At 32.7% G+C, this 13,896-nt stretch overlaps 1 protein-coding gene across 1 annotated transcript in view; it reads right to left on the reverse strand.

The window, feature by feature from the left end:
• The window catches only part of LOC108909158 (43 kDa receptor-associated protein of the synapse homolog), an 82,864-nt gene that overhangs the window by 5,262 nt on the left and 63,706 nt on the right, over positions 1-13,896 (reverse strand). Inside the window, exons 7-10 of the mRNA XM_023455497.1 lie at positions 6,337-6,464; positions 3,236-3,308; positions 3,082-3,180; positions 1,877-2,068 (exon numbers count right to left, since the gene is read on the reverse strand). Coding sequence (XP_023311265.1) covers positions 1,877-2,068; positions 3,082-3,180; positions 3,236-3,308; positions 6,337-6,464 — 492 coding nt within the window. The remainder of the gene's footprint in view (positions 1-1,876; positions 2,069-3,081; positions 3,181-3,235; positions 3,309-6,336; positions 6,465-13,896) is intronic.

Consider the following 13,896-nt stretch of genomic DNA (forward strand, 5'->3'; position numbering starts at 1 on the left):
GTCTCATTTTGTAGATAATTTTACTCCCTATAAGCTGTCTGAGAGTCACTTTTCGCTAAAATTGATGGTTTTCCCTGCAAAGTGAAAAAACTGTTTTCCTCACTTATTTGTTTAAATAGAAAAGTTAGCTAATAAAAGTTTTTGACTCACGAGACGAGAGATGTCTTGTATTATGTTCCTTTAGACAATTTTACAATAATCTAGCGGATAGGACTTTTTTCGAGTTTCTCTTTTATTTTCGCTAATTTTCCTGGTGTAAATGCAGTTGCCAAAAATGCCAACTGCTCTTTATTCCAAAGGACAGTCCTTTATTTTAGGATATTGTCCTTTGACCTTATGAGGTGGGAAATGATGGTAATTATTGCCCTCTTGTAATTTTTTACTATTATTTTCTCTGCCCATGGCGTGAGAAACATTGTGCATATATTTGTTTCACTCTCGCGTATACTCAAAATTTAATCCAAAGGGACAGAGAAAATTTAAAAAATTACCTTTTTATTAAAATAATAATAAAAAAGCGATAAAATTGCAAAACTTAACACTTTTTGGCTTGATCCTAAAAAAAAGCAAAACCTAAACACTTTTTCGTTTAATTTTGCCAGCCCCCACTAAAGCCGGGCTTGTTCAATTCATCTGTGATAATGGATTTATTTAGTATCTTTTATTCTTATTCAGAAAGTATATGTCGTAGGCAGTTAATGTGCCAAAAACGGAGCGCCGAAAAAAAAACGTTCGGAAACTATGTTGTGACGTCATACCATTAGTTTAAGAATACATAAAGGCGTAACTCAGTTTTGTCATTTTTGTTAGATGCGTCTCTACGTGAGAAAGATGACAAATAACTAGAAAACATTGATTTTAAAAATGTTAACTTATTTATCGACCCTAATGTAAGGGAATTTATGATTTATTATGATCTGTTTATCAGGTAGGAATGAGATATGTAAGTAAAGTGTTATTTATTTTTTATTTATAAATTTACGCCAGGTGGATGACATGAATAATAGTAATATATTCCGTACAGATAGATATTGGAAATTTTTTCAAATAACGGACCTATCCCTTCTTGCATCACAGTTTTCAATTGAAGTGCGTAATATAATGATGTGTATTTTTTACTTGTCTGCTATTTTCAGTGTGCGATTTTTGATTAAGCAAAATAGTTTAATAAAAATAACTCTTAACTGACACTTCACTCCACTAAAATTATTTTTGTTAATTTTTATTTCACAGGAAATAAAACTATACCACAAATAAATGAAAAAACTTAAAATATACCACAAATAAATAATTTGAGACAATAAGACACGGAGCCGTGGGGTCGAACCAGTCGAACGGTGTGACGTTACAAATGGTTTACGAACGGCTTGGACCGTTTGAAATATTTTACGAATTAGAAATGATTTATCTCTGTTATAATTAATTAATTACATCCCGTTTATCATTAGTAGAAAATAATTGTCCACGATTTAATAATTTGTTTACAATAATGGAAAGTACCAATTTGCAAGAAAAACTTAAAAAAATATGGATCTATTGTTTGAGGAAATTTATTTAAAAATAATTTTAACAAAAAAATCTTTTTCAAGTCTGATTTGAGTAATTTGTGTAAAATAGTTTCAGAGCAAGAAAAATATAAATTAAACAAAATTAATGATAAAAAAAATATTACATTTGCATCATTATAAATTAGTTCCCAATAGAGTAGGTATTTTTTAATTTTTAGTTTTGTTGTTTTATGTCTTATTTTTTTAATAAATGTACCTATATATAAAATACTTGTATTTTTATTTAAATTATGCGAATGCGATAGTAGAGTTGTCTTTAAATTTTATATTTAAAAATTGACGACTCTAGTACAGATGTCAAATATTACCTTGGCACCGACAGAGCTGGCTACTTCTAATAGTCTCGTGTTGAACTCCAGTGGTCTACAGTTGCAAATTTTATGCTGTAGTCTTAAAGCTTCTAAACACCTGGCCGCTCCGTCCATTGATTCCATTTGGATTACCCTGTCGCCCATCGCCGCCGCCGAACCCATTGCGGTCTCGTACTGCCGAAAAGCTTTCTAAAAAACACCAAATAGTATATTTATACGGACGTTTCATGGAACTGATTAAACGTTGTTTGTCTTTTTTCGAATTTTTATTGTTTAGTTAGTCAATGTCATTAGTTGAATTTTCGAAGAACATCAAATAAAAATACTTAATTAAAATCGAAATCAAAATTAAGTTTTTTTTTAAACTTTAATTTTAACAACTGGATAAAATATTATTGACTTATGTTTTTCTTTTATTAAAAAACATTGTCCGATTTTATTGAAGATCTGTGAGATAACATTAAAAAAATTCAACATTCAACAAACCGTAATAGATAAATACTTAATGACATACTTATAAAAAATAACGAACTAATTCACAATTAAAATTTATAGTTAAAAGTTATACGAGCTTAAATTGTATACAGGAATACGATTATTCATATACCTACACCACTGGTTTTTATAAAACTTACTCCTGTCCGTATTTTGTACATAGTAATCTATCAGGCAAACCAAGTGATTTTGGATATTTGATTTATTTCTGACAAAATAAAAAAATATCGACTATTTTGTAAAACTTGAACTCCTGTATCTTCCCTATAAGACTTCAAGGTAAAGTTCTTTTCATAAAATACATACATTCTATTATTAGCTCCAAAATGTTTTTATTCCTTTTTTAAGGTATTAGGCTAATTCAAACAAATCCTATCAAATGAAGTCAAACAACATTCTTCGATACCAGAAATGTAGGTATGCAAAAGACATCCAATCTCAGAGACAGAGATAATAATAATTATCCGAAATAAAATGAAATGTTTAAATAATTAATAGAAAAACGCATACCTGATATGTTTACATTTTCAAATAATGCAATAATTCAGAGAAACATTCTATATTCTTGCTTTCAAAGAAAAAAAAGAAGGTCGTTTTTTAAAACTGTCAATATTTTCATAAATTTTAATTTATACGTAATTTTTTATTTTAATGTTTGTAATTAGGAGGTAATTTACCTCCGTTCCTAATATATCAACATCACTTACATTAATGTCAGACTTTTTCCTATAGATGTCCCCCATTATCCTTATACTTCTAGCATAGGTGGCTTGATCCCCGGAAACTAGCGCTAACCTAGTTGCTTCCTAAAAAACATTTCATCATTATTTCTGACAGTTCAAAAAGTTTCAGGATACCCACCGAACAATAATCGTGTGCATCTCCTAGTTCGCCTTGTTTCCTAAGGGCCGACGCCATTTGCAAAAGAGCAGCTCTGAAAGAAATTATTATTATTGATATAACGCGTGTAACATTCCCTATTAATCCCTCAGGCTGTGGAAGAATCTAGGATGTTAGTACGCGTGAACAGAACTAGGTTGAGGTTAAAAGGAGTAGAAGCTTTTAAATCGTTTGATCTGTGTACTCTGAAGTAACTTCAGCGTAAATACATAGATCACTTTAAAGGAAAGCTCCTTTATAATATTATACAAGCCTTTACAACATATCGCGTTGTGTATTTGATTTCAACTGACTTTACAATTGATTAAAGTACTTTTTGTTCAATGCCTTTACAAACAAATGTGTAATATGTATGCCCATAATATTTTGAATTTTATCTTCTATGAGGTTATTATATGTCAACAGAACTATCCACATGTTGAGATTGAAAGTAAAGGCTTTCCATTTAAGTGATCCCGCAGTATGAAGATCACTTGAAGGAACACTCATTTTGTTTATTAACAAAATAACTGGAATTTTTATAGATTCAAAAAAATGAGGGTAGGTATAATGGATTCCTACAAATACCATAGTGTAAAAAAAATCAAATCAGGCACTTCGAAAATTATTTTAAAATATTAGTTATCTACACGCTACTGAAATTGGGCAGACCTGACCTTGCTCAAAGCACGCACAGTAGACCGGTAGGCACAAAAACGAAAATTAACAATGTAGGAGAGGTTCATCACAGTTGTTTTATTTTAGCGAATTTAATTATTGCTTTTATCAAAGGAAAACGGTTTTGGAATCCCCTGTACATGACAGGGATACATTTGAGCCTCGCGTAATATTCTCCACAATGTTGATTGGGACATTCCAGAAATTTGTCAAATGATTTGCATTTTACTTATATGTGTACCTATTTTCTTTACAATATTCAAAATTTAGCGGTAAATGTTGGAACATATGGCATATATCTACCCTGAAAATGTTCTGCTTACAACTAGCGAGAAGCTACTAATGCACTTTGTCTTGCTTCATCGTAAATTAAAACAATATCATTAATTCTGCATTGCTATATACTAGGGCACTTAATAAGTTGACGTCAACAATAAATTTAGGTAATAAGAGCTCTATGACTGCTGAAGTTACTTGGAGGAACACTAGCAATTTAATAAACTCACTGCAAGCGTCCAGCTATGCTTTTAAACATAAAGATTTCACATATTTTTTTCCAAAATATGTAAATATTTTATTATATCTTTTTCTCGTGATATCGATTATATTTTTAATGGCACATATACCGCCAAAGTTTTTTGGATAACCTGTGAATCATCTCTATAAGATTTACGAGGTCTGTTCAGAAAATAACCGAACTTTATCTTTTTTATTATTAATTTTATTCATTGTCAGTCCTTGTCTCCTTCAAAGTACTCCCCTATTCACAGCCTTTTCCCAGAGGTTTTTCCATTTCGCAAAGCAGTGCTGGATAGCTTCATTTGAAATGGCCTTTAAAGTCTATGACGAATTTGCTTTGATGTCATCAATAGTAGATGATAGAACTTTTATCTCGATGTCGTAGCCGTAAACCCAGCTTTTGTGTCCCGTTATGATTCTTTGAATGAATATTTTATCGTCACTTCAAGGGGTTGCCGATAAACGTCCACACCTCTTCTACAACTTCTCTGTCGGTCAATCGGCGATTTTCACGCACCAGATCTTTGACTTTCTGAACGTCGTATGAGTCATCAGTTGATGTCGAAGGCCTTCCTCGTCGAAGATCATCTTCAAGTTACCGACGGCCACTTTTAAATCTTGAAAATCACGCGTAACATTGCGTACGACCCAGAGCATCATCTCCGTAAGCTTGTTTCAAAAGTTGAAACGTTTCCGCGAAAGTTTTCCCCAGTTTCACGAAAAATTTTACTTTGCATCGTTGTTCCAGAAAATCGCACATTTCAAAAATCTTCACTAACACTTAAATACATTGCACTTAAATAATAATATGAAAATTAAGTAAGATATCAACAATTCAAGAATATGTGGTTATGAGCAACGCAATGCTGCCAACCAAAAAAATCGATTATTTTCTGAACACACCTCGTATACATGCTTTATACCTGTGATGTCGTGAGTTTAAATCTCCTAGCTGCAAAGATCTTGATAGGTCGTAGGCTTTCGAGGCGTATCTGGCACTTTTGTCGGCATCCTGAAGTCTACTGAAAAGTTCAGATAATCCAACATACACCTATAAAATATGAGAGAGATTTGTAGTAAAAAGTTTAACAATACTTAGTAAGTACTTAATAGAAAATACTACACATACCTACGCAAGGCGTAAAAACATTTTTATTCCTCATTTAGTAGATATAGTACTTTTCATTTTATTTTGGGTGATTTCCCGAAATATTACTGCTATATTACAGCAAATGCAGAAAAACAAAAATTAATTTTATTCAGGGAAGATAAGTATTATTGTTTTTATTGCATTTGCAATGCGACTGTTTNTCTCGATGTCGTAGCCGTAAACCCAGCTTTTGTGTCCCGTTATGATTCTTTGAATGAATATTTCATCGTCACTTCAAGGGGTTGCCGATAAACGTCCACACCTCTTCTACAACTTCTCTGTCAGTCAATCGGCGATTTGCACGCACCAGATCTTTGACTTTCTGAACGTCGTATGAGTCATCAGTTGATGTCGAAGGCTTTCCTCGTCGAAGATCATCTTCAAGTTACCGACGGCCACTTTTAAATCTTGAAAATCATGCGTAACATTGCGTACGACCCAGAGCATCATCTCCGTAAGCTTGTTTCAAAAGTTGAAACGTTTCCGTGAAAGTTTTCCCCAGTTTCACGAAAAATTTTACGTTGCATCGTTCCAGAAAATCGCACATTTCAAAAATCTTCACTAACACTTAAATACATTGCACTCAAATAATAATATCATGAAAACTAAGTAAGATATCAGCAATTCATTAATATGTGGTTATGAGCAACGCAATGCTGCCAACCGCATATCACCATTAGTGCATAATAAAAAAATCGATTATTTTCTGAACACACCTCGTATACACGTTTTATACCTGTGATGTCGTGAGTTTAAATCTCCTAGCTGCAAAGATCTTGATAGGTCGTAGGCTTTCGAGGCGTATCTGGCACTTTTGTCGGCATCCTGAAGTCTACTGAAAAGTTCAGATAATCCAACATACACCTATAAAATATGAGAGAGATTTGTAGTAAAAAGTTTAACAATACTTAGTAAGTACTTAATAGAAAATACAACACATACCTACGCAAGGCGTAAAAACATTTTTATTCCTCATTTAGTAGATATAGTACTTTTCATTTTATTTTGGGTGATTTCCCGAAATATTACTGCTATATTACAGCAAATGCAGAAAAACAAAAATTAATTTTATTCAGGGAAGATAAGTATTATTGTTTTTATTGCATTTGCAATGCGACTGTTTGACTTTGCTGTGCTTTTGTTTGTAACAGACAATAAACATGGCACTATTTTTAAGTTATTCGGTTTGGTTAAATTAAAATTGAATTGAATATATGGCGAAGTTGCCAGTGTTATTTAAATTTGTTTGAAACATATATCTAAATTTTATACAAGTCCATATAAAACCCTTTGCAAATCAATGATTCTATTTATGCTGTTATGCCTGAATTTATTATAAACAGATTACCCTTTGTTACTCAATAATTTATATTGTATGTTTTTTCTACATGAGTAGAAAATATTATTTACATTGTAGGTCAGTCATTATAGCTTTTTTTCGGGAAAAAAATACTATTGGAAGTTTCTCTGCGGGATATTGTTTCGAAACGTGTTATAAACAAAATATCAAAAAATCAACTCGAGACTAGTTGGGAAACTTTGTTAAAACAATGGTCAAAATTATGGAAAAGTGGTTATTTGACTCGCGTAAAAAAACTGTTATTCATAGAGAAAAAAAGGTTTATACAAAAAAGGTAGGTATTAAATAAATCTGTAAAATAAGACAAGTCCGATTAAATTCCGATAATTTGTTTATGCGCAAGAGCTCAAAAATGGTCGAAATTGTCCGCTTTTTTCAATTGCTAATAATTAATGCAATTTTCATCGCAGACACTTGTAATTCAGGATTTTTGAAGCTTTTTGCACCCTTAATAAGTGGTAAAAATTTCAGCCCAAAAACTTCATTAGCTTGGCGTTGGCGGAATTTGTTATCTAAGAAGATGCTATTTTCAATTCATTTTTCCCAAGCTCACAGGCGTTGTAGGGTTTCGATCATTAGTTGTTTTTGTACCTAAATAGTTGTATTGACATATGCATTTACTGATAATTTAATTTTTCAAATTTAATTTGTTTAAAAATGACTGAAAAAATGTTAATATTTATTACATCGTTAAGCGCGCATGCTAAGCCTCGCCTTCCCCACTCGTTCGCTAGACCAAGTAATAGAACGCATCGCCGCTATCTTCTTTTTCGAAATTAAATAGTTGAATTCACCTTAATGTTAATGTAGGACATGAAAATATAGCTCTTAATGTATACTCTCTCCAAATTTCGGCTCTTAATATTAATAATTAAGGTCACTGCGATTAAATAAAAAAAAAAAATTATCTCAGCTTCTAATCAACTTACAACAACGATTTTTTTTTTAAATTCGAAGAAAACTAAAGTAAAGAGGTTACTGTTTTATTTTATAATAATTACCGCTCTTAACAATTTAATAAATATTAACATTTTTTCAGTCATTTTTAAACAAATTAAATTTGAAAAATTAAATTCTCAGTAAATGCATATGTCAATACAACTATTTAGGTACAAAAACAACTAATGATCGAAACCCTACAACGCCTGTGAGCTTGGGAAAAATGAATTGAAAATAGCATCTTCTTAGATAACAAATTCCGCCAACGCCAAACCAATGAAGCTTTCGAGCTGAAATTTTTACCACTTATTAAGGGTGTAAAAAGCCTCAAAAATCCTGAATTACAAGTGTCTGCGATAAAAATTGCATTAATTATTAGCAATTGAAAAAAACGGCAATTTTCGACCATTTTTGAGCTCTTGTGCATAAACAAATTATCGGAATTTAATCGGACTTTTCTCATTTTATAGGCTTATTTAATACCTACCTTTTTTGTATAAACTTTTTTTCGCTATGAATAATAGTTTTTTTACACGAGTTAAAAAACCACTTTTCCATAACTTTGACCACTGTTAAAACAAAGTTTCCTAACTAGCCTCGAGTTGATTTTTTGATATTTTATTTATAACAGGTTTCCGAACAATATTCCGAAGAGAAACTTCTAATCGTATTTTTTCCCGAAACAGGCTCTTTCATGTCTATAATGACCGGGCTATTGGTTTAAATAACTACATTACGATTACTGCTGGCCATTGCGTCTACACTTTATTGACCCCTAAAAGCGACATATACACCATGGCCATAAATCTATGCGTTTTTTAGGACTAAGTAGTAAATCATGTCTTTATTCAGCATTGTTCTTTTGTCATTCTTTTCATTAGCTCCATTTTGGCCGTATTTTCTGTCCTGTACCATAACCTATCTTTATTATGATATTTGGTATTTATAGAGTTTATTTTGTTCTCTGTTGACCCCTTTTTAATTTAAGTTTCGGCACAATATTATGTACCACTAACTTAGTTAATATCTTTACCTTATTTTAAAAGCTATTCATAAGTTTTCCAATACAGGTATCTTTCTTATTTTACGAGATACAGAAATAAGCAAAAATATGTAGAATTTCATGCCGATCGTGGATTCTTTTTTAAATTTAGAAAATTCCGATTAATTCCGAAGATTTTCGGAAAATTTTTAGTCTGATATTAAATGATGTGAGGAATCGATTTTTGCTGTCAGTATGAACGTACCTCTAAAAATGTGAGCTGAGCGGTAGTTAACTTTTGTTTTTATTATGGACGCCTTATTGAATTTTTGCCTTAATTGAAGAAAATAATCTTTATAAGAATGTATAATTTATGGAGTTTTCATAAATAAATAATCAAGTTATTGACCAGTGCCAGTGTAGCGAAATCACCCTAGTGTATACTGTGTTTATACATTTATTTACTTTTTTGTTTCACATGTTTCTAGAATGTGTTCTATTTTTTCGTTTCATGTTATTAGAAACATAGATATTGTTCTACAGGGTGTCCCATTTTAATGTCCCACCCCAAATATCTCGAAACCCGAGCAGAATGAGGAAAAATGTTTTAGACAAAAGTTACATGGTTCGAAGGGGGACATACGTTGATGACCTTGAAACTGACCTTGAAGTCGATTTTCAAGGTCAAACGAGGGCCAACTTCGATTTTTCAAATGGAAATCCCTACTTTTTATTGCAGAATCGTATTCTACGGAAAAAAATACAAATTTTTTGCAGGAAACTTTTTTTTCGAAAATACATTTTTTTCAGAGTTTTTCACGAATTTCGTTCGTCATGTTGTTTGAAGTGTCAGATGGATCCTGGCTGGGATTCATGCATTACTCGCTGCCTGAGTCATCAATGCTCGAGAGCAGGGCAACGGAACTTATCAAATTATCAAATTTTTTAATTGTTCGGTACGATCCAATAATCAGCATTACTGCGAGAGCGAAGAGACCGAGCGAGAACGTGCCATCGCGCAACTCCCGGGCCCCTACCGCATGTTCGAAGACGCTTGAAGATTACATGAGCAGGGAGCTGCGGCAGGAGAGGCTCGCTACCCCATCTGCCCCTACCGATCGCGCTGCTGCTGGAAAATAGAAAAACAGAAAATAACACAAACTTGACAAATCAAATCAACACACATGAGACTGCTAGAGTTCTCTGAGGAGAGGAACGGGGGCGTGCGTTCCCCTCGATTTTTTGGCAGCAATTTTATCCTTGTCTTGAACTGTTCCTCTCACACCTTTGATTTTATCAGGTGAAAATTGTTTACAGCTATTCAAAATAATAGAGAAACAAACGCGCCCCCTCTTCACTTTGTCCAGACGATCCTTATGTGTGTTAATTCGGAGAGTTGAAATTTCGCTGTTCCGGATTAGTTACACAACCATCGAGTACTAGTGTTTCTAGTGAAATAATACCCCAGTCTGTCCTAGTGGTCAATAGGATCCATCTGACACTTCAAACAACATGACGAACGAAATTCGTGAAAAACTCGGAAACAAATGCATTTTCGAAAAAAAATTTCCTGCAAAAAGTTTGTATTTTTTTCCGTAGAATACGATCCTACAATAAAAAATAGGGGTTTTCATTTGAAAAATCGAAGTTGACCCTCGTTTGACCTTGAAAATCGACTTCAAGGTCATTTTCAAGATCACCACCGTATGTCCCCCTTCGAACCCTATAACTTTTGTCTAAAACATTTTTCCTCATTCTGCTCGGGTTTCGAGATATTTGGGGTGGGACATTAAAATGGGACACCCTGTATATTGTTCTTGAAAATATATGGAAATTTCAAGAAACTACGAAAAATCTTGATGAAAGGAACCAATTCGTTTAAAATTTAGGTAATTATTTTGTGGAAAAAACGCTCGGACACGTCGATTAGTATTTTTAGTTGCGGATTTTTTAACATAAGAAACATACAGGGTGTCTCAAGAAGAACAATTACCTCTGCTGGAATAAGTTTTATTTCCTGGCGTATTCTCTGCTTCGGGTCATCAAGTTTATTTGGTCTATTCACATAAACTTTAGATTTCAAATAACTCCATAAGAAGAAATCTAAAGGCGACCTTGGTGGCCACTCAATAGTACCTCTCTAGAAAAAGTTAAGTCAAGAAATTGTCGAACTGCAGTTGCAAAATGAGGAGGTGCCCCATCTTGTTGGAACCATATGTCATTAAGAGGAATATCTGGGTCTTGTGGATTAGGAAACACAACAGCTAAAACGGGGATGAGTTATAACTGAAGAAAGTCTAAGTAGCTCCATTTAAATTTTCTTCAAAAAATAAGGTCCAAGAATTCGGTTTTCAACAATACCTGCCTAAACATTTATTTTTCACGATGCTGTGTATGACAGACTTGTGTCCAACGAGAATTTTCAGTTGCCCAATACCTGCAGTCTTGTCTGTTTCCGTGTCCATTTAAAACAAAAGAAGCCACATCAGAAAAAATAATCTTTCGGGTGTTCTTCGGTCAAAATCGTCTTCTAATAGTTCATGTGTCAATTGAATCTTATAAGGGTGATATATATTTTTTCGGAGTATTTGTGACACAGATCCCTATGACAAATTACAATTCCTGGAGATTGTCCTAACGGCTACATGGGGATTACTTACAGTTTTTAGTAAAACGTCTGGTTTAGAATCTTCTGATATTTCTGCTGGTCTTCCTTTAGGCAAATCTCTAACGTGACCATGTTCAGCAAATTTCAATTCAATTTTCTAGTAATTGGCGGTCGATCAAGATGAATTAGGTACATTAAATAAATTACACACTTTTTGTTGAGTACGTATTCTGTCTTCAAAACCAATTATTAGTACTTCAATACGTTCTTTGTCAGATAAATTCATTTTAAAATGACACCTGACAAACTAAACGCCGGTGATAGTTTGGTTTTTATTGTCAGAAAATACTATGTCAAAATGGTTTAGGGGTCAAGGAATGAAAATCGATTAATACGAAGAAAATTGTTTTGTTTAAGATAAAATTTAGCATTTCAGGTTATTTCTGTTGGCTTTTAAAAAAATTTTCAAGGTTGTTCAATTTAAATATTTTATTTATTTACTTTTTAAAAAATAAACATTTATTAGATATTGGCCGTGTTTAATGTAACCAAGCGGAAGCGTACGCATGCAAGCTGCTTTCTGCTGTCATTTATTAAACGATTGCGCTGAAATTAAGCAGCTAAAAAAATCAACAAGCGCAAATATTCTCGCTTTATCGCTTGAGCTTGGTGTGAGCCGGTGTAAGCAGTTAATTTGCGCTTGCGCGAATAATGTGACAACTCGATTTTAGGTTAAAATTACAGTATTTGAAAACTTTATAATTTGTATTTGTGTTAAAAAATTAAAAATAGAAGAAATCTAAATTGAAAGCTTACTCCAGACTTACAAGGTTGTAGTGTAGTGTATTAATTTTTAAATTTGCTGGAAGTTGATTACAAAAGTCTACACAATCACTGATTCTTTCTTGCAATTGTAAAAGTGCATTTGCAAATAATACATTACTAGTATTTTCACAAAACATATACATTATAAGAGGGTCCATTGCGACAACTTAGGTTATGTCTTGATCTGTGGTTATGAATTCAAACTTCAAATAAACCGCGAGCAAGCGCAAACAGATATTTGAACCAGTTTAAAGGAACCGCATGCGCTTGCAAGCGAACTATTAAAGCGCTGCTTTCCAAGCGCTGCAAGCCAAGCGCTTGGAAAGTTTAGTAACACGGTCATTATTATTATTATAATTACTTGTGGGTATTTCAAAATATCAATTTTCAAACGTCATTGTTACGAAAACCGCTGATTTTAGAGATATTGTATGTTATACAAAGTGTTCAGAATTTACCGTAATTCAAAAATACGTAATAATACGGGGTGTTCCATTAAAAAAATCAACGATGACTTCTTTTTGAGACAAAAAATCCGCCACTAAAAATACTAATCGACTGTCCGAGCGTGTTTCCACAAAATAATTACCTGAATTTTAAACGAATTTGTTCCTTTCATTATGAACGCACTGTATATAAACTTTCGCGCCAATATACAGAATAGATTTTTTTAAAGTTAAGTTGTAATTTTGTTATTGTGAAACGTCAAAATTGTCAAAGTTTGTAGAAAAATTCTGCTAAACAAAGGGAATCTGGTACTTTTCGATTTCACTAGCATCTACGGTCTATTCGTTCACCTAACTGCAATCACATTGTTCAAAAATGAAAAATTAGTTTTCGCATCTCGTAAGTCTTATTATAAAACTGTAGTAGGGTATGTGCACATTTGATGTGAAACGACCCATATAGTCCATTGAAATGTTACATTTTTTTGGGCTTAGCGTGCAAAAGTCAGAGCACGCAATTTTATTTTTTAGATGTCAAGAGGGGGTTAGTGTAAAGTTAAATCCATGTTTGTGGTGTAGCAACCCTTGTGCATTGGCCGCCATCTTGTAAAAAGGGTTGCGAATGGTTTTTATACTACTACTTACTATATCGGGCAAACTATTCGTCGCACAGAAAATTTCTAAATACATTTTTTGTTGCAAATTAAATTCTAATTAACAACATTGCAATGTCAATCAATAAAATGTTTCTTATAAAAATAATGGAAAGATGAGAGAAAACTATGCCTATTAATGTATACTTACTAGTACTGGAGAATAGTGTAAGATTCGCATCGCTGTAAAACCCTAATAAATAAATAAAATTTGAAAAAAGTTTGTAATGGAAATTATTCCTTGAAAACCCCTCTATCAAAATGCTCTGATGAAATTTTTTTGTAAAATGACCAGAAAAAAGTTATATCGACCAAAAGAAAATTCGTTCCCAAATTTTTATCTATTTTCGTTAATAACTTTGTTATTTTTGGTTCTACGACTAAAAGTTACGATACCAAATTTGTAGAGAATTTAATTTTCAACAAAAAATGTATTTACAAATTTTCTGTGCAACGAATAGTTTGCCCGATATAGCCGGTATA

Source organism: Anoplophora glabripennis, unplaced genomic scaffold (genome assembly GCF_000390285.2).
Source record: "Anoplophora glabripennis isolate ALB-LARVAE unplaced genomic scaffold, Agla_2.0 scaffold463, whole genome shotgun sequence".
NCBI classification, from domain to species: domain Eukaryota; kingdom Metazoa; phylum Arthropoda; class Insecta; order Coleoptera; family Cerambycidae; genus Anoplophora; species Anoplophora glabripennis.